The sequence below is a fragment of the Entelurus aequoreus genome, linkage group LG15 (genome assembly GCF_033978785.1).
Source record: "Entelurus aequoreus isolate RoL-2023_Sb linkage group LG15, RoL_Eaeq_v1.1, whole genome shotgun sequence".
In the NCBI taxonomy this organism is placed as follows: Eukaryota; Metazoa; Chordata; class Actinopteri; order Syngnathiformes; family Syngnathidae; genus Entelurus; species Entelurus aequoreus.
In genome coordinates, this window is record NC_084745.1 from 36,161,077 (window position 1) to 36,180,716 (window position 19,640).

General features: G+C 39.2%; 1 protein-coding gene across 2 annotated transcripts in view; it reads left to right on the plus strand.

The window, feature by feature from the left end:
- LOC133630082 (uncharacterized) overlaps nucleotides 1-19,640 on the plus strand; it is a 25,944-nt gene continuing 6,304 nt past the window's right edge. Inside the window, exons 1-10 of one of the 2 annotated variants that reach the window (XM_062021358.1) lie at nucleotides 1-189; nucleotides 9,239-9,441; nucleotides 9,590-10,093; nucleotides 12,956-13,150; nucleotides 13,320-13,553; nucleotides 13,634-13,722; nucleotides 14,428-14,525; nucleotides 14,615-14,758; nucleotides 14,999-15,121; nucleotides 19,060-19,329. In XM_062021358.1, coding sequence (XP_061877342.1) covers nucleotides 9,293-9,441; nucleotides 9,590-10,093; nucleotides 12,956-13,150; nucleotides 13,320-13,553; nucleotides 13,634-13,722; nucleotides 14,428-14,525; nucleotides 14,615-14,758; nucleotides 14,999-15,121; nucleotides 19,060-19,329 — 1,806 coding nt within the window. In that variant the 5' untranslated portion in view covers nucleotides 1-189; nucleotides 9,239-9,292. Of the gene's footprint in view, nucleotides 368-9,238; nucleotides 9,442-9,589; nucleotides 10,094-12,955; nucleotides 13,151-13,319; nucleotides 13,554-13,633; nucleotides 13,723-14,427; nucleotides 14,526-14,614; nucleotides 14,759-14,998; nucleotides 15,122-19,059; nucleotides 19,330-19,640 lie in introns of both variants that reach the window. The other variant, XM_062021357.1, reaches the window with a different exon arrangement.

Below are 19,640 nucleotides of genomic sequence, written 5' to 3' on the forward strand. Positions count from 1 at the left end.
GAGGTATGTTTGAACGCAGCACCACTCGGCGCATCCCGCAATGACGTCACACGAGCAGCCGGAGCCGTGACCCTGCCCTCCATAATGCTAGGGGCTCACACCAACAGATGTTCCGCCTCCTACACCGTCCAACAAAACTGTTTTTTTCCAATTTAAAAAAAGCCTTCCACCTTAACGGCGGTGACTCGTGTGAGTATACAAGACTATCAATGCGGCAATGGTGCTTCTAGCGAGGGGCGCTTACTCCAAACTGCTGGTTTTAAGTTGACGAAGGCTAGCTACCTGCTAGCTAACTCGAGCTAACTCAAGCGAAACAAACACCTGTGCTTCATGGTTGGACGCTCGTTAGCTTTCTTCGTCTTCCCAGGTATCGTATGTCTCTTTTTAGTCTTATTTTTCCTACTAGGTTATTAATAACGCTTGATTGTGGTGTTACAATGTTGCTGACTTGTACAAATTGGATGAACAGTAATTAACCCCGATACTTACTTTAGACCCTGACGTCATAAAATGTCAGCTGTAAATATATATATCTTTTTAAAACTACTTCAGTCCTAAGTATGCATATAATATGTACATAATCAAATCATTTCGGTGTCTGCTACAACACTTCAATTGATTTGGGAGGTCGAGATAATGTATTTTTTGAAGGCTAAAAAAGTTGTGTATATTTCAAAAAACACTTCAATGTTATTACTAGTTTGTTAAACGTGTCATATTTTTTTGTCACTAAATTATTTACTTTATACGTCTATTTTTGGAGTGTCACTGCTTACAGTTGTAATATGTAATGTGACCTGCATTATCCTTTCAATCCTTACACTTTCCATCCTTTGTAACTGAACTACTGTGTGGCTCATTAAAGTTGGTCTAAGTTTAAGTCTAATATATTATTGCTGCTGTATTAATTCTCAACTGCTTATATATTTTGTGTAGTTCTGAAAACTATTGTTACAGTTTTGGGGGATAAGTTGGGCCAATACTGACAAATTGACTCTAATGGGTTTGCTTCTCAGCAGTTTGCGGGCGGCATAGCTCGGTTGGTAGAGTGGCCGTGCCAGCAACTTGAGGATTCCAGGTTCGATTTCGGCTTCCGACATCCTAGTCACTGCCGTTGTGTCCTTGGGCAAGACACTTTACCCACCTGGTCCCAGTGCCACCCACACTGGTTTAAATCAATCAATCAATCAATGTTTATTTATATAGCCCTAAATCATATTGGGTTTCACTATGTAAAGCGCTTTGAGTCACTAGAGAAAGGCGCTATATAAATATAATTCACTCACTGACACACACACTCACAGTTATAAACAAGTTTAATATTTTATTAAATAAGTCAGAAAGAAAACAATACACAGACTCAAAACTTGCAGCATGTGCACTTGAATAAAGATGTCATGTAAGTAACTGCAGAAAACAATCACAAGCAATGTTCCCTCTAAACGTTTTTTTTCCTATTAGGTTATTAATAACGCTTGAATGTGGTTTTACAATGTTGCTGAATTGTACAAATCGGATGCACAGTGATTAACCCCAATACTTACTTTAGACCCTGATGTCGAAAAATGTCAACTGTAAATATATATATATATATATATATATATATATATATATATATATATATATATATATATATATATATATTTAAACTACTTCAACCCTAAGTATGCATATAGCCTGTACAGAATCATATAATTTCTGTGTCTGCTACAAAATTTTAATTGATTTGGAGGTCAATATTTTTTTCTAGTTTGTATTTTTTGAAGGCTGAAAAGTTGTGTATATTTCAAAAAACATTTCAGTGTTATTACTAAACGTGTCATATTTTTTCTCACTAAATTATTTATTTTATACATATATTTTTGGAGTTTCACTGTTTATAGTTGTAATATATTACTGCTGCTGTATTCATTCTCAACTGCTTATATATTTTGTGTAGTTCTGAAAACTATTGTTACCGTTTTGGGGGATAAGTTGGGCCAATACTGACACTTTCATTGCTTCTCACCAGTTATAACCATTTTTATATTTTTATTAAAGAAGTCAGAAAGAAAATAATACAAAATGTCAAAACTTGCAGCATGCCCACTTGAATAAAGATGTCATGTAAGTCAGGGTTCCCCAACTTTTTTTCCACCAGGGACCGGTTTAATGTATGCATTATTTTCACGGACCGGCTTTCTACGTGTGGCAGATAAAATCAGCAAAAAAATGAGCACGAAAAAATTAACCTTTGGCCATGATCTGGCACATTAACATTTTATATGTTCATGTCCCATGTACTATATTAAAGGAGTTGTAATATACATATATTAACAAGCTTATTGATGTGTTTAGTGGGACAGCAGTAGTTTATAAATTAATGTTTCTGTGCGGCCTAGAGATGCGCAGATAGGCAATTATTTCATCCGCAACCGCATCACAAAAGTCGTCATCCACCCGCCATCCACCCGAACCAACATTTTATCAAAACCACACCCACCCGCCACCGGCCCATTGTTATATATCTAATATAGACGATGCAAGGCATTAGTGAGGTTAGAATGCTTTTGCCTGTTAAAGACAGGAGACTGATCCAATGCAGCAGAGACATTCAATGCGTGCCACGCATGAATATCTCTTGGCCACGCATTAGAGGCTAAGAGATATTAATGCGTGATAATATTATTTATCATTATTATAATATTGTCATTTCCATTAAGAAAGTGTTGACTATTGTTGCCAATGCCCTCCGATCAGGAGTGCGTTCCTCACACTTTGTGTGCGCAGTTGCAGCAAGCAGAACGATGCTTTTAAGAAGTTAAAAAAATGTTTTAAAAAGACTAGGCCTATATTTTCGTTAGGTAAAAAAAATGTTCTGAATTTATTTCAATGAATATTAACTTGTTAACGTTATAATGCTCAAATAGGGACGAGGGCGGGGTGCACAGTGAAACAGTGAACAATTTCGCGACAAAGATGAACCTTTTATTGATTGATCTGCAGCCATGACAAAATATCAGACAATCTCCATTGTCAACGACAGGCAGGAAAATAAAGATAAACACATAGCCTATGTTGTAGGCATAGGCATAGGCTCATACGTTTTTAAGTTGAAATAAAAAAATAAATAAAAAATGTGCCTCATAAGCCTTAGGCTGTCAATCACGCGCACAAACTTAAATTATACAATAACATATGTATGTCATCCCTATTTAAACAAAAATAAATTAAATAAATAATAATAATTGAATTATAATGAAAATAGACTGTCGCGACAAACAAAGCAGGCTAAATAGCCTTACATTGTAGCCAATCGGAGATGCGCTTCACTTGAAAGCGAGGCCAAATAATTAACACACAGTAGTATATCTCGAATAGAAAAAAAACACAATAAACAACGCAATTGCCTTAATTCCTTTGCATTGTAGTGCGCCCAAACAACACGTAACCATCAAAATTATTCAGCTGACCGAACTCAATATAGGTTAGACATGGACTTATTTGGTATAGCCTAGGTAACGTAGACTAATTCGTTTTAACGTATCCAACCGTATGTCTACTTACTTTTTTTTTGTTAGCACTATGCAGGTGTTGCACCTTTCCTGCTTCTTGCTCCCAGACCGTAGTCGAAGAGCGCAGGGGAGACAGTTCTCCAGGGCCGATGTATGCTCGGCAGTGGGTCTCCACAGCGGACGACTTTAGGGTGAATGATGAGTCCGGCGATTAGTTGCAACTCTTGCTTTATTGATTGCTTGCACACAGCCAATCCAACACAAAACAAAACAAACTAGTCCCCGCCCGCACTCACGCTACCGTTCCCTCTCTTCTCTCGCCCACACACTCACTGACGTCACTCACCTCACATGCTGTCACCTGTTAAAGGGCCACACATACGCTACTCTCATAACACTGGAATAAAATGGCATCTACAGGATTCAGGCGAGAGCGCCTGCCCTCTAAAATGCGCCCTGCTGCGCTGAAGGAGCGCTCACTTGCGGCACTTGTTGCTGGGACGCATAGGATTCTTTTTATACATTTAACTATGTATATTTATTTTCGAATTGGTTCAACCGCCACCCGCCCGAATCTATTTAAAATCTATTTTTTTCGTCATGCATCCGCCCGACCCGCGGATTATCCGCGGACTCCGCGGTTGTGTCCGCAAACCGCGCATCTCTAGTGCGGCCCGGTAGCAAATGGATCACAGACCGGTACCGGTCCCCGGACCGGTGGTTGGAGACCAATGATGTAAGTACCTGCAAAAAACAGTCACAAGCAATGTTCCCTCTAAATTTTCATGTGTGCAAGCAAACGCAAAAACACCCTGAGCCTTCTGTGGAAAACAGAAGTGCATACTGATACCAGCAGTGCATCTGTCTCAAACCTGACATAAAAATTTAAATGTTTTATTATTATAATCAAGTGACAGTAGTCATTTTCATAAAATTATTTTCTAATATAAGTGATTTGGCCCACTTAAATATTGTTTTTTTTATAAGCTATGTACTATAGTGTTTTATGCCTGGGTGGGGGTCCTGCTTTGGAAAGATTGTGTACCCCTTTCAGAGATCACATTTAGTTCCCCTTAAAACATTCACATGTTGCATGAGATGAAGTGTACATTCCTATAACTTTCTGTCTGTAAAATAAATATTTCTAGTAGCAATTCTGTAATCTACTAACATCATTTCATGGTTAATATCCAAAAATGTACATTCTTAATAAATTACAGTAGAATAAGCACACATCTGATTGAGGAATCATAGTGTAACGACCTGGAATTTACACTTAACGTGTAGTGTTGGGGTTGTCCAACTTTTTGTGTGGCCATAAACGCATCAGTGGCTAATTGACATGATTGTAGCGGCTGCTGTTGATATAACAGATGACAAAGAGTTGCGTTTGGCTTGGTTTGTAAGGTAGACAATGACCAGTTTTACTAGATAGAAGTTTTTAAAAAATGTTTTGGTGTAGTTATGGCCGACAAACAATTTCTCTAATTAAAAGGGATAGATGGAATTCCTGTCCTCCTTAAAGCGTCTCGACAGACGTTACAATAGGTTAACAGTGTTGACAAACATTGTTTTATCTGTTGTGGCCGCCTTTTGTCACCTGCTATCACGGTTGCATTGCAAAATCATACAAAACAAATTGTGTTTATTTTGTTAACAGTGGGATTTGATTTTGTACGCGGCATAGATTTGCTGTGCGCAGAGGACGTGTCGGCAGTGCGCAGAGGACGTGTCAGCAGTGTGCAATTGCGCAGGCGTAGGGATGATGTTCGAAACCGGTTCTCCCGGTTGTTCGATAAGAAAAAAAAACGATTCCATGGACTCGAATCCCTTTTTGAGAACCGGTTACCGTAATCGAGGCCACTATAGTAAAGAAAAAGAGTTGGTTCTTTATTCGAATCCCTGGAAACGAATCCCGTCTCACAGGAAAAGCCCTGTGGGACGTCACAGGAAATGACGTAGCTCAGTCATTATGCGGCAGATACAGAAAGTAGCAAAAATAATGAACCGGAAAAAACGCCTCAAGGCATGGCTTCATTTTACAAAAAAATACGACCAGGAAACGGCAATATGCAATTATTGCCAGGCTTCGCTCTCATGTAAGGGGGGAAGTACAACAAGCATGTTGAAACATGTTCAGGCTGTACATAACCTGAACGTTCGAGAACCGTGTCGTGCCTTCGACACATGGAGAAGCAGCGACAGAGATGACGACGCACGCCCTCCAGTGATAGTGGCGGTGAGTAACTAACGTTAACTGTTGCCGGTTAATTTCCATATTTGCTCACTTGTAGCCTTTAGGCTAAAATAACGTTACCTCTTATGTCAACCAGGACTGCAGTAATGTTAGCTAGGCTAACGTTACCTAAGCATAGTCAGTGGCTAACGGTAACGTTAACGTTAGCCTTTTTGTATGTGTCTGATAACGTTAACGTTATCTTGTAGCCTACACCACTCCAGAGTTTGCAGGTCTGTCTAATAAGCTAGTGCTTTCTTTCTTTCTTTAGTTTATTTCGTACATGAACACACTTACAGTGTAACACATCACAGTTTCATATCATTTCACTTTACATCATGTCCGAAAAGGAGTAGGAAGAAGTAAAGCTTATTTAATCCTACCCCTTTCCCACTTCAGAGCGTTTACAAATATATACATCATTTACTGACCTTTTTATAATAAAATAACATCTGTGAATTAGTATATACAACAGTTTTGTAATATGTAATTAATTAATTCAGTCATTATTAATATACTGAGATGAAAAATATATTATTTTCAATAAGGTTGAAAGTATTTCTCATAATTCTTCTTTGTACTTTGTAAGCACTATTAATTTGAACAACCTCTTAACATGTATCATATCAGTACAATGCTTAACTTCATTACTTAATACATCCATCCATCCATTTTCTACCGCTTATTCCCTTCGGGGTCACGGGGGCGCTGGAGCCTATCTCAGCTACAATCGGGCGGAAGGCGGGGTACACCCTGGACAAGTCGCCACCTCATCGCAGCATTACTTAATACATTCCATCATTTAATTCCACATACTAATGCTAAAGACTTAATAATAGACACCCTAGTCTTCACAATCAGCTAATTTCCCCCCTAATTCTATGTTGTTTCTGTCCCTCATTTTCCCTCCAGGACAAGGACGTGCAGTCATTCCTGGAGGAGGCCACACTGATGGACCCAAGAAGGTTTAGATACAGACTGGAGGAGGATGTTGTCAAACCTATCTGTGGGTCCAAGCTAGTTCCACGCCAAGTGAATGTGTTTTTTCCACCGTTGGCGACACGATTAGCGAAGAGCGGGTCAGACTTGATCCTGAAAAAGCAGACATGCTAATTTTTTGGAAGAAGAATTGTTGATTGATGACTGTGGCATTCTTAGTGTCATAGTGTGTGTAGTTAGTATGTTCCAATAGCAGCAGAAGTGCACTTTTTGGAGAGCTGTATTATTTTCAGTTTTGTGCCCAAGAGACTGATTTTATTTAACACTATATTATTATTTATACACCTATAGTGATCACAGAGACAGGTTGTTTTTGTGTTACTGTATATATTTGTTTTTCTAAAAAATCCCACTTAATATACTTTGGGTAAAAACAGTCAATATTTTTTTTCTTTTTTTAGTGGGGCAACAACAGTCAATATTTATTTATTTATTTTATTTGATTCTTATAAAATAAAACTGAGCTTTTGTTAAACCAAACATTGTGTGTTTTTTTCCACATACAAGAACCTATCTGGATTCGATAAGAGAATCGATTGATTGATTGATTGATTGAAACTTTTATTAGTAGATTGCACAGTGAAGTACATATTCCATACATTTGACCACTAAATGGTAACACCCGAATAAGTTTTTCACCTTGTTTAAGTCAGGGTCCACTTAAATTGATTTATGATACAAATATATACTATCAAATACTATCAAATATGGATATCAAATAAGGAATCGGTTCGATAAGAGGATTCGATAATGGGCTCAGACTCGATAATTTCTTATCAAACATCATCCCTACGCAGTCGCGCACCTTAAAAGGAACGTTGATCACAAGCTGTGAAATTTTTGCTGCATGCTTTAATTGGGAAGGAGAAGCGCCATCTTGTGGACAAATATAAAACAATTCAATTGAAAGCCGATCGCGCAAATTGGAATTTTGACATACAGGATTGTTTTAGTTTTAGGGCTGTGTGATATGGCTGAAAACTGTATTGCGATATACGTTTTTCTATATTGGTCAATATTTATTATTATTGATATTTTTAATGACCTTTGGAAAATATGGACCAGGAGAAAAATATTTCAAATGTAACCTTCCTCTGATTATAATTCCCTCAGCTATCAAGGCAGAAAATAAAGGAAATGTCAACACAACCATGGAAAACACTTAATCAATATGAACAAAATTCTAAAATCACAATAAACACTTCAAAATAACCTCTGCGCAAAAATAAGGAATATGTAAGAAATGCTTAATTAAGTGTAACAAATAGCGCAAAGTGTGGAAATGTAAACAGAGAGAACTGAGAAGAACAATTATTTGCAGGTTTACTGCCAAAAAGTCACGTGGTCTGTGTAACATTTAATTTGGTCTGTTATTTAAGGATGGAAATTAATTAATGTTTTGCAGTAATTTTTATTTAAATATTATTGGAACAATTTATTATTTGAAAGTAACAGATTTGTTATATTTTGTTATTTATTTTATTGATACAGTCTGGCACTTGAATTCCTACCTGTTGTTTCCGTACATCCGAATAGGGAGCGGATGAGGGCTAAAAAGTAAAAATGAGCTCAGCAAAGAACTGCGGTCTGTTTGAAAAAAATCCAAAAAACTGCCCTACTGTTGAGCTGACTTTTTCTGTTTTATCAACAATTTATTCACTGTCTGCAGCACTCATTTTAGTTTCTCATCTCACTCCATGCAGAGAATCAACAGCAAGATGGTGCAACAAAGAATGATGATTGATACTGTTACATGATTGGCTGTTAAACGTGTCCCTCTCATTGCTCACTGATCACTTCCTGTTTTGCTCGGTTACCATACCGTGAGGGCCTTTGTTCATGCAACCAACCATGCTTCATTCTTTCTGGTTTCTTCTGCCCTGCCCCCCCCCCCCCAAAATATATAAATCAAAAGTTTATCAAACCCATTTTTTATTGATATTGATTATGTGTTTATCGCAATATATATTGATATTGTTTTATCGGCCCTGCCTTCATAATACACAATGTCAAAATTTGCAGCATGCCCGCTTAAATAAAGATGTCATGTAAGTAACATGCAAAAAACCGTCACAGACTGTGAAATTTTGCAGATGCTTTGAATGTGAAAGAGAATCTTGTGGACACGAATAAATACATTAAATTAAAAGCCGGAATTTTGACATACAGAATTGTGTTAGTTTATGTATAACATTCATTTAATTTTCAGTAGGACATTTCTCATTACGAGAAACAAATGTATCGCTATTTGTGTGCCTTTTTTCCATTTTAGGCTAATTTTATTAGACATTTGTTTGTTTAACGCAGCCAAAATGGCTTAAAGAAAAACTAAACGGCACAAAACAGTAACATTTTCACTCAGGCTTATTTTATTCACTGAAATATCTTTCCCCACGACCCCGAAGGGAATAAGCGGTAGAAAATGGATGGATGGATGGATCTTTCCAAGTTTCATCCTTAATTTGACCCTCCTCACCATGGTCTTGTAAAACCTTCTAACCTTCCTCAGGACCAGAGGTGACCCGTGGGGCCCCCTGTCCCACCTCCTTCGTGGAGCACGCAGATGGGGCTCAGCTGCTGTCGCCCTGAGAGTCCCTGTGGCAGTGTAGAGGAAAGAAGCAGTCTACTCAAAGATGACGCCAAGGCCGCGGCGGCCACTGGGGACACAGCTGTGGTGGGAACTTGCGGCCCTCAAGGAGATGAAGATATGAGGTGATTATCAAAACTGAGCTTTCATGAAAAGCGGCCTCTGCAGGCACACAAGGGAACAACGACCACGTTTATTACCTCTACCAAGGAGATTTGCTTTGATGTTGAGTAAAGTGTTTAGTTGAGGTGTTGTCTGTGTTGCAACCCCTAGGAAGACAACAGTCGACGCCATACTAAACGAGGGAGGCGGTGACGATGGCGGCGTACAAGTGAAGCTGCTCCCTGACGTCGGTGGGCCGGAGCCGATCTTCGCTCAAGAAAACGGGTCCTTGCAGAGGGAAGCTATGCACACGTCGAGGCTTTGTCCAAACAAAGCTGCTGAAGACGCCACCAGAGAAGAAAATATGGCGACTCATGCCAAAAGTGCAGACTCCGAAGATTCACCTGCAGGAGCTGTGGAGCAGCCTCCTGCCTCCAATGAGGTTGAAATGCAAGATAGTGGTGCACAAAAAACAGAGGAAGACCAAAACTCTCCTTGTAAAAACACATCAATTTGTCACCATGACGACGATGATGATGATGATGATCGCCGCGCCATTGTGGCCAATGGCTGCACCCTCGCCATGGAGCTTTGCACAAATGAGGATGCTTTGTCCGACACTCAGGAGTCAACCGTCTCTACGGCACATCAAGAGATCAAAACCGAGTCAACTTGGTGAGTCAGGTGACAACACTATTAAGTAGAAAAACGTCTTACTTTCATCCTTAAACATAATTACTGATTAGCATGGAATTAAGTACATTTTAATACCTTTTATTTAATTATTTTCTATTATTAAGAAATACATATATGATAGCACGCCACTGAAAAATATGTAACTCCAAATTTTGTCAGCTTTTTATTTTTATATAATAAAAAAAAATAGTAGGCATCTAGGATAAAAGAGCAGGGGTGCACAATAAATATCAGACAGATAATTATCGGTATATCTGATAACATTAAAAATAGCTCTGATTAAATAACAAAAAAACCTCCAGTGAGGCGAGATTAACCGCACTTTGCTGTAAGTGGGTTAGGATGAGCAAATCAAGCGCTCCTTTTCTCCTGCTCGTGCAATAAACCATTGTTTATTAACTATTGGTCCGGGCCCCAGAGGGTCGTCAAAAATATCTGTTTCTCAGCTGTGGGCCTCATGGAGGCCGCAGCAGTACTCAGTTGTAATGCACTTTTACCACCGCTTGTGGCAGCAATGAGAATCTCAAACAAACAAAAGAAGTCTGGAGCTAATGTCATAGAGTAGTTTCTTAAGCGCAAAAAATATCATTAAAGTGGTGAAGCTATATTTTCATTTGCACATGTATTTTATTGACAGTTTACTTTAACATATTCATTATTAATTGTGTTTATTTTAGCACAACTTCATTTTATTAAATGTATTTTTTGTTAGTTATTTGAGTCTCTTTTAATGCAGTATATGTATTTAGTACTTATTTTTCTAATCAGCTTAACTTAAGTCTAAGGTTTATGTGGTATATACTGCAAATAATAATCTTTGTGATGAACACATGGTTTCATATTATTTGACAAGATTGTAAACTGTAAGTATGTTAGATAGGATTAAAATCAAGTGAAGATTACTAATTCAGTTTTAATATTCAAGTGGGCCCCAGACCCCTCAGTGGTGGGAAAAAAGGGCCCAGAGATATAAAAGGTTCAGAACCCCTGCTGTAAACGGCTGTAAACTTTACCTGGGTTCATTGTAAACAAGAATTCAAGGAACTTTATTGTCACACCAGCTCACATGGGACACATGAGATGGCATGGAATTTAGTACCCGAGGTCCCAGATTTAGCCCAATGAGTACTACAAGAACTTTGTATATAATATTTTAAATAGAAGATGATATAATAATAGTAGGTTTAACCTACTATTATTAACCTACTAGGTTATAAATAGCTTAGGTCAATACGAATAAGTTGTAAATAGAATAGATAACGGCGTGGCGAAGTTGGTAGAGTGGCTGTGCCAGCAATCGGAGTATTGCTGGTTACTGGGGTTCAATTCCCACCTTCTACCTTCCTAGTCACGTCCGTTGTGTCCTTGGGCAAGACACTTCACCCTTTGCCTCTGATGGCTGCTGGTAGCGCCTTGCATGGCAGCTCCCGCCATCAGTGTGTGAATGTGTGTGTCAATGGGTAAATGTGGAAATACTGTCAAAGCGCTTTGAGTACCTTGAAGGTAGAAAAGCGCTATACAAGTACAACCCATTTATCATTTATCATTTATAAAATGGCAAAATAGAATAAATTGAGATCCAGTAGTGCAAATGGAATGTAAAAACAAAGACAACAAACCAAACCAAATAAAAGCTTATTTTAGAACAGGTGGGACAAAGGGTGGGGGAGAGATTTATTATCTACAAACTTGGCATCAATTGTGTGGTACTTCAGTGATTCAGAAGAAGACATTTCACTTGCCAAAAAAAGCTAACCCAAGGAAAGCTGCAAAAAAATCTACATTTTAAAAATGAAAAAAATAGAAATACAAAACCAGTTTTAAGATACAGCATTTGCTATGTAAATAGAAATTATTTATATAATTGAGAGGAAATAAAAAAGTAAATAAATAAAAACACATTGCATTAAAATGTATTGCCTTCCTGAAATTCCTAGATTGGTGTGTTTTAATGTTGCCCGTTACCTACAGTATTTTTAGCACAATATTACCATTTTTAGGATAAAGCAGGTGATGACAAATTAAAATAATTATTAAGAATAAACTAGGAATCATAGATAAGATAGCTTGTTCGAGTATGTATTAATTCATAAATAAGTTGAAAGGTGGATCTTGAATTGTGTTGAATTAGGGGTGCAAAGTTTCGTGGACATTGTCGACAATAAAATGTGTCACCGGCAAAACAAATTTGGGACGAGACAACATCGCTGGTGAAAATATGTAAAAGTGTGAGCTGCAACCCCAAGAGGGACAAGTTGTAGAAAATCGATGGATGGATGAAGTCTATGTTATTGATAACAATGCTAGGCGTTAATAACCAATATTATACCTGTGTTCAGCTTTTCAAACACATCACAAAATGCTTGTTTATTTTTGAGCAAGTTAGATAGTTTTGGTGTTTTATTGTTTGTTGTTTTTGCTGCTATTTTAACGGTCCTTTTTTTTTAGCACTTTGACTGGCCTTGCGTTTAAATGGACACAGGTTTAACAGTATATTTTTTTGTAATAGCCAGTCGAGCAACATAATTACAGTATAAATAAACATTTATGAATTAATTAGTCATTTTTGTTGTTAGTAAGCAGGTGCCTAAAATATACCTCAAGCTGAATTTAAAAGTCGATGGCTAAATTAGAGCCACTTAATTTGTGTCTGCTTTATAATTCGATAAGTCAACTAATCGTTAAAATAGTCGATGATTAGTTGACTGTCAAAATAGTTATTTGCAGCCCTTGTTTGAATTGAATGAGATGAATTGAAATGTGATCTGATCAGGTTGTAATTTGTTCAGATTAGAAACTAGCTGAACATTGTCTGTGTTTTTCATTCCGTGCTGCGCCTAGTTTAGTGAGTGAGGATCCAGAAGATCAAAGCCCTGCAGCCCTCATGGAGGGCCAGGATGGAAAAGACTTCAACGGTTCTGATGCTTCAGAGTACAAGTCCAAAGAAGTGAACCACGTTGGCCAAGAGAGACGCCCTGCACTTCCTGCAGCTGCTGAGGAGCCTCTGACCACAGCGCTAGAAGATGCCAGCCACAGGTCAGCGGGTTTGGACATAAAAAACAAACATCATCTTGTGTTAGTTCTCACTCTGACCACTAGGGGGCAGAAGCGCAACACAGTTTGTGACAGACTCCCCCATGGTTGTTGTGGACACGTGATGATTATTCACTGCAGTAAAAGTAAACATCATGTTTCCTCTCTGCAGTCAAGAAGAAGAAGAAGTCTCCTCAGAGAACATCTCCCAGCATGCTGTGGATCAGCTGCAAGACGGGGAGTGTCCAAAACTTTCAGAGGCTGAGGAGAAAATGAAAGCGGAATATGTGCAGAATGATCATGTGGAGGATCAGACAAATATTGAGATTGAGGAGGAAGATGAAGAAAATGATCCAGAGGGGGTTGTAGAGCACGTCAGTAGGACTGAAGACGGTTTAAGTAGCAGGTGTGTGAGCCCATGGGGATACTTTAAAGATGACGTCTCTGACCTGAGTTGGTTCTAGTTTTGTTTTTGGGTCATTGCAGTAAAGAAAAAGACTTGTACGGTGGAGCGGATGATCAGCCAGCATCGCACAATAACAACATGCTCTCAGCACCACTCTTAGAACGCACATGTGAGTTCCCACATACCTCCTCTACCTTCTGTCTGATACCACCCAATCAACACACACACTGATTTTGTAGGAAAATAACAAGTTGCAATATGAAATAGAACTTACTGACCCCAAATACCTGACACACATTCACTTAAATACCATTTATCGTGCACCTTTTATCTATTACGTTCTTACTTTAACATGAAAAAACAATCCCTAAAAGTTGGTCATTTACAACTAAGAAATGCTAAAATGAATCCCCAAATTTGCTTAAACACCCTGGATTGAACACCACTCAAAATCATTAGGGTTCTCAGGACTGATTTGCAACAGGGAATGCACCGATCTTACAAAAGTAAAAAAACGAGGTTGTGAATTGTAACTGGTAACGTAAAAAAAAAAAATAGTGGTGATCACAAATTACCAAAAGCATCTTTGATTGGACACCAGTCAACATCAGTTTGGTTCTTCCTAATGAAAGTTCACAGTAGATAGGATGAGAATTTCATCAAGTGAAGTACAAAAAAAAAATTAAATACTATGTTACCTTTTCACTCCAAAAAACCATAGCGATAGTTGTGTTGAAAGAATCAGAAACAGAAATACTTTAATAATCCCTGAGGGGAAATTAAGATTCTCAGCACAATCCTATTCAAGAGCAGACAAACATTACAGGGAGACAGAACAGGATAGAAATGATAGCGTTTGTGTCCTTTCCCAAAGTGAAGGCCCGATGCAGTTTGGGCCCACCTGTGGACATCCTGTCGTACAGCGAGCGAGAGTGGCAAGGTCACACTGCCAAGAGTGCGCTCATCAGAAAGGTGTGTTCCTGCAGCTTGTGTTATTGTTGAGGTAATTGTGTTGCTACGTTGTTGCAGACTTCCCGTGTGTGTGTGCGCCCCTGCCGCAGGGTTACAAGGAGATGTCTCAGCGCTTTGTCAGTGTGCGCCAAATTCGGGGGGACAACTACTGCGCCCTGAGGGCCACCTTGTTCCAGGCGCTCTCCCAGAGTGCTCAGGTGCCGACATGGCTGCTGGAGGACGACGTCGCCATGGTAACACCACCTCCCTGCCCTGTTAGACATGGCAAAACATTACTGTGGCTTTGCTCCACATTAACCACTTACAGTAAAAGTTTGACGTTTTACACTTGATCCTTTAATCTTTTGTCATTCGTTAACAGATGAACTCTCGTGCCTTGTTTTGTGCATTTTTGGAACTTTTTGGAAAAGTCGTACTGTTGTTACACAACTGTTGTGTGATAAAAAAAAATTATGTGTTGTGTCTTGAACAAGCTGCCACAGGAACTGGCGGCCCAGTCAGGTCTGATAAGTCAGTGGAGGTTTCCTGGCGAGTGTGTGATACAGGCAGATGTCACCCAGCAGCTTCAAAGCTATGTGGAAATCCTCCAAAATAAGGTATCATCCATACAGATATTCAATATCACTTGCATCTTGTTTATTTGGTAGTAGTATGAGACAAATTGTTCTAAAGCAGCTCGCTTTGCAATTACCTGGATTTATTGGACGTACCCAAAAAAACTACAGCTCGACCGACTATCCGCGTCGATATTTGGCATTTTAACGTATACCAGTATCTGCCTTTTCTTTTCTTTTTTTAAATAAAAAGAATTACATCAGCAGATACAATACTAGTATTTAAAATGAGTGAAGTAGATACTAAGAAGGATTGTTCAAGCCCTTTTGCCCTGCATAAGAAAAGTTAGTGAATTGTATTTTTTAATTCATTTAGGAAAAAAAATTACTTTCATTACCAATAATTCTCCCCAAATATGTTTTGATATCAGACAGGGCATTTATTTGAGTTCTTGTGAGAATTCTTCTCCGGTCTGCTTTCCCTGTGGCGCTCATTCAAGCAGTGTTGGTTGCCTACAGAACATCTCCTCTGCTTACCTGTCAAAACTTGAAGTGTTGCCTGAAAATCCACTTTTTGTCCTTCTTTCTCGACGTCTTCCCGGTCCCGTTTTGTTTGTCTCTCTGCCAAAATCCAAACTTTGTGTGAATATCTTGACAAATAAGAGACTTATTATATAAGTAAAGAAGAACAGGCAGCCGCTCACACATTTTCCTCTGCCTGCTCAGTGGCCTTGTGGTTAGAGTGTCCGCCCTGAGATCGGTAGGTCGGTAGGTCAAACCCCGGCCGAGTCATACCAAAGACTATAGAAATGGGACCCATTACCTCCCTGCTTGACACTCAGCATCAAAGGTTGGAATTGGGGGTTAAATCACTAAAATTTGATACGGTGGACCATAATATTTTAATTAGCCGCCTACAACATCAAGTGGGCATCTGTGGTACTGCCCTGAGTTGGCTGAAGTCATATTTGACTAACAGGACCTTCTCTGTAAATGTTGCTGGTTCTGAATCTTCTGTTGCTCCCTTAACATGTGGGGTCCCACAGGGCTCAGTTTTAGGACCACTGCTCTTTTCTATTTATTTACTTCCCCTGGGCTCAATCCTAAGAAAGCATGGTATTTGTTTTCATTGTTACGCTGATGACACACAAATTTATTTTCCGTGAAAGAAAAATCATGCCTCTTCAATACAGCCATTACTTGCTTGTCTTGATGACATCAAGGCCTGGATGGCCCTAAACTTCTTAAACTTCAATGAAAAGAAGACAGAAGTAATAGTGTTTGGACCTAGTCGTACCTGTGAGCTTCCCCCTGTTGACTTTGGCCCCTTGGCTTTGTACGTTAAGCCCATGATCATCAACCTGGGTTTTCGTATTGACAGTGATTTTAAATTGGACCGTCAGATTGGCACAGTGGTGAAAGCCAGCTTTTTTTTATTTACGTCAGCTGGCTAAGGTTAAAAACCTTCTTTCTAGGCAACAGTTTGAGACAGTAATCCATGCCTTTATTACATCTCGGCTGGATTACTGTAACGCTTTATATTTTCGAATTAGTCAGTCCTCCCTCTCACGTCTGCAGCTGGTCCAAAATGCAGCTGCCCGACTTTTAACAAACACAAGAAAAAGAGAGCACATTACTCCTGTTTTAGCCTCCCTCCACTGGCTGCCTGTGTCTTTTAGAGTCCATTTTAAAATTATCTTACTTGTTTTTAAATCCTTACATGGTCTTGCCCCACCTTACCTCTCTGAGCTGCTCCACCTCTATGCCCCCACCCGGTCCCTCAGGTCAGCTGATCAGCTGATCCTGGAGGTACCCAAATCCAAGCGTAAGCTCAGGGGGGACAGAGCCTTCTCTGTTGCGGGCCCCAAACTCTGGAATGATCTTCCACTTCATGTGAGACAGGCCCCTTCTTTGGCTATTTTTAAGACCCTTCTTAAAACCCATTTTTATTCACTGGCTTTTAACCCAGCATGAGACTTTAAACTGTTTTTAACTTTTAACTTTTTTAACTGCTTTTTATCTAACAAAATTGTTCTTAGGGTAATTTTGTATTTGCTTTTTTAATGTGTATTTTACTTCTGTTTTAAATTTTATTTTTTAGTCTGTCCTTTGCCTTTATTTCTTTGTGGTGTACAGCCCTTTGTTTTTCAACTGTGGTTGTTTTTAAAGGGCTTTATAAATAAAGTTGGTATGGTATGGTATGGTAAAATAATTCCCGGGTGCGGCCACCGCTGCTGCTCACTGCTACCCTCACCTCCCAGGGGGTGCTCAAGGGTGATGGGTCTAAAGCAGAGGTTAATTTCACCACACCTAACGTGTGTGACAATCATTGGTACTTTAACTTTCTGTAACATTCAGAAAGAAATTATGTCGGCCAGCTTGAAAAATGTCTCAACTATAAGCTACGTGAAGGAGCCCAGAATTTTTTTTATTTAATGTTCACAATAATTTAGGGTTCTTCACAAGGAAACTTAATCCATAAACTGCTATAAAATTGAGTAATTCGAGTTATTGTGAAGAAAAGAAATCCCATAGTTTTACCAATTTTCCCAGTAGATTTCCCATATTTTGCAAATGTTGATGGTCCTTTTAGAGACACGTAATAAAGGTGTTTGTGAAATCCCCTGATGTTTTTTTGCTGCTTAATTAACCACAACTTAAACGCTGCATAAAACATTATGTCGCTACTGGTCCAACGTTTCCTAAAAAAATGTGCAAAAAACAACTTAAAGCCTTGTCCAGCTGTTAACTGAAGTATACTATTCATGTTTAGTTAACTTTTACTGCATATGAATATCGACTCCAAATATCAGTTATCAGCCTCCTTGACTACTAATAATCGGTATCGGCCCTGAAAAAAACACATTAGGCGGCAATGTTCCTTCTAATTTTTCACGTATGTGAGCAAACGCACAAACACCCTGAGCATTCAGTGGAATACAGACGTGCACACTGTGGCCATACCAGCAGCATATTTGTCTCAAACCTGACATAACAATTTAAATGTCTTATTATTATAATCAAGTGACAGTAGTCAATTTCAAGAGATTATTTTCTATTATATGTGATTTGGCCCACTTAGATATATATATTTTTTAATCAGCTATGCACTATTGTATTTTATGCCTCGGTGGAGGTCCTGCTTTGGAAAGATTGTGTACCCCTTTCAGAGATCACATTTAGTTCACCTTAAAACATTCACATGTTGCATGAGATGAAGTATTTATTAACTTTCTGTCCGTAAAACTAATATTTTTATTAGCAATTATGTAGTCCTGTAACATAATTTTATGATTAATATCCAAAAAATAACATTCTTAACAAATGACAGTAGAATAAGCACACTGATTGAGGAGTCATAGTAAAACGACCTGAAATTTACACTTTACGTGTAGTGTTGGAGTTGTCCAACTTTTTGTGTGGCCATAAACGCACCAGTGGCTAATTGCCATAGTGTATGTGTTGGTGCAGGTGAGAGAGAGAGCAAGCGACTGCTGTTGATATAACAGATGACAAAGGGTTGCTTTTGCCTTGGTTTGTACGATAGACAATGACCAGTTTTGCTAGATAAAAGTATTTTACACATTGTTTTGGTGTGGTTATGGCCGACAAACAATTTCGCTAATTAAAGGGACCGATGGAATTGCTGTCCTCCTTTAAGTGTCTCCACAGACGTTTCAATAATTTAAGTGTTGACAAACATTGTTTTATCTGTTGTGGCTGCCTTTCGTCCCCTGTTACTCACAGTTGCATTGCAAAATCATACAAAACAAACGATTTGTTTATTTTGTTTACAGTGGGATTTGATTTTTTGCGCGGCATAGATTTGCTGTGCGCAGAGGACGTGTGAGCAGTGCGCAATTGCGCAGGTGGGCACCTTAGAGGGAACATTGTCAGGCGGTCTCTAACAGAAACAATTGAATTGGGGAGCAAATCTGTAATTTGTCCCTATTTTATTGTATTCTTGTCGACCTCCACAGTGGCGTGCAGTGGCTGGTTGTTCGTCAGCCAAGGAGCGTCTGCAGCTGTGCGAGGCAATCTTCCAGGGATGCGAAGAGGAGCTGGCCATGCTGGAAGCGCTCAAGCTGCTGATGTTGGCTCGCGCCATGGAGCTGCATGCTGATATGCGGGCCGGCCGAGATGTGCCGCTCTTCTGCTGGCTGCTGTTCGCACGCGACTCCTCCGACTGCCCGCGCTCCTTCCTCATCAACCATCTGGGACACGTGGGCCTCGACGCTGGCCTGGAGCAGGTCAGACAGAACTACTATTACTGCTGATAATATTTAGAATGCAGTTGTCCCTCGCCACATTGCGCTTTAAAGGCCTACTGAAACCCACTACTACCGACCACGCAGTCTGATAGTTTATATATCAATGATGAAATCTTAACATTGCAACACATGCCAATACAGCCGGGTTAACTTATAAAGTGCAATTTTAAATTTCCCGCTAAACTTCCGGTTGAAAACGTCTATGTATGATGACGTATGCATGATGACGTATGCGCGTGACGTCAGTATTTAAATGGAAGTATTTGGACACCATTGAATCCAATACAAAA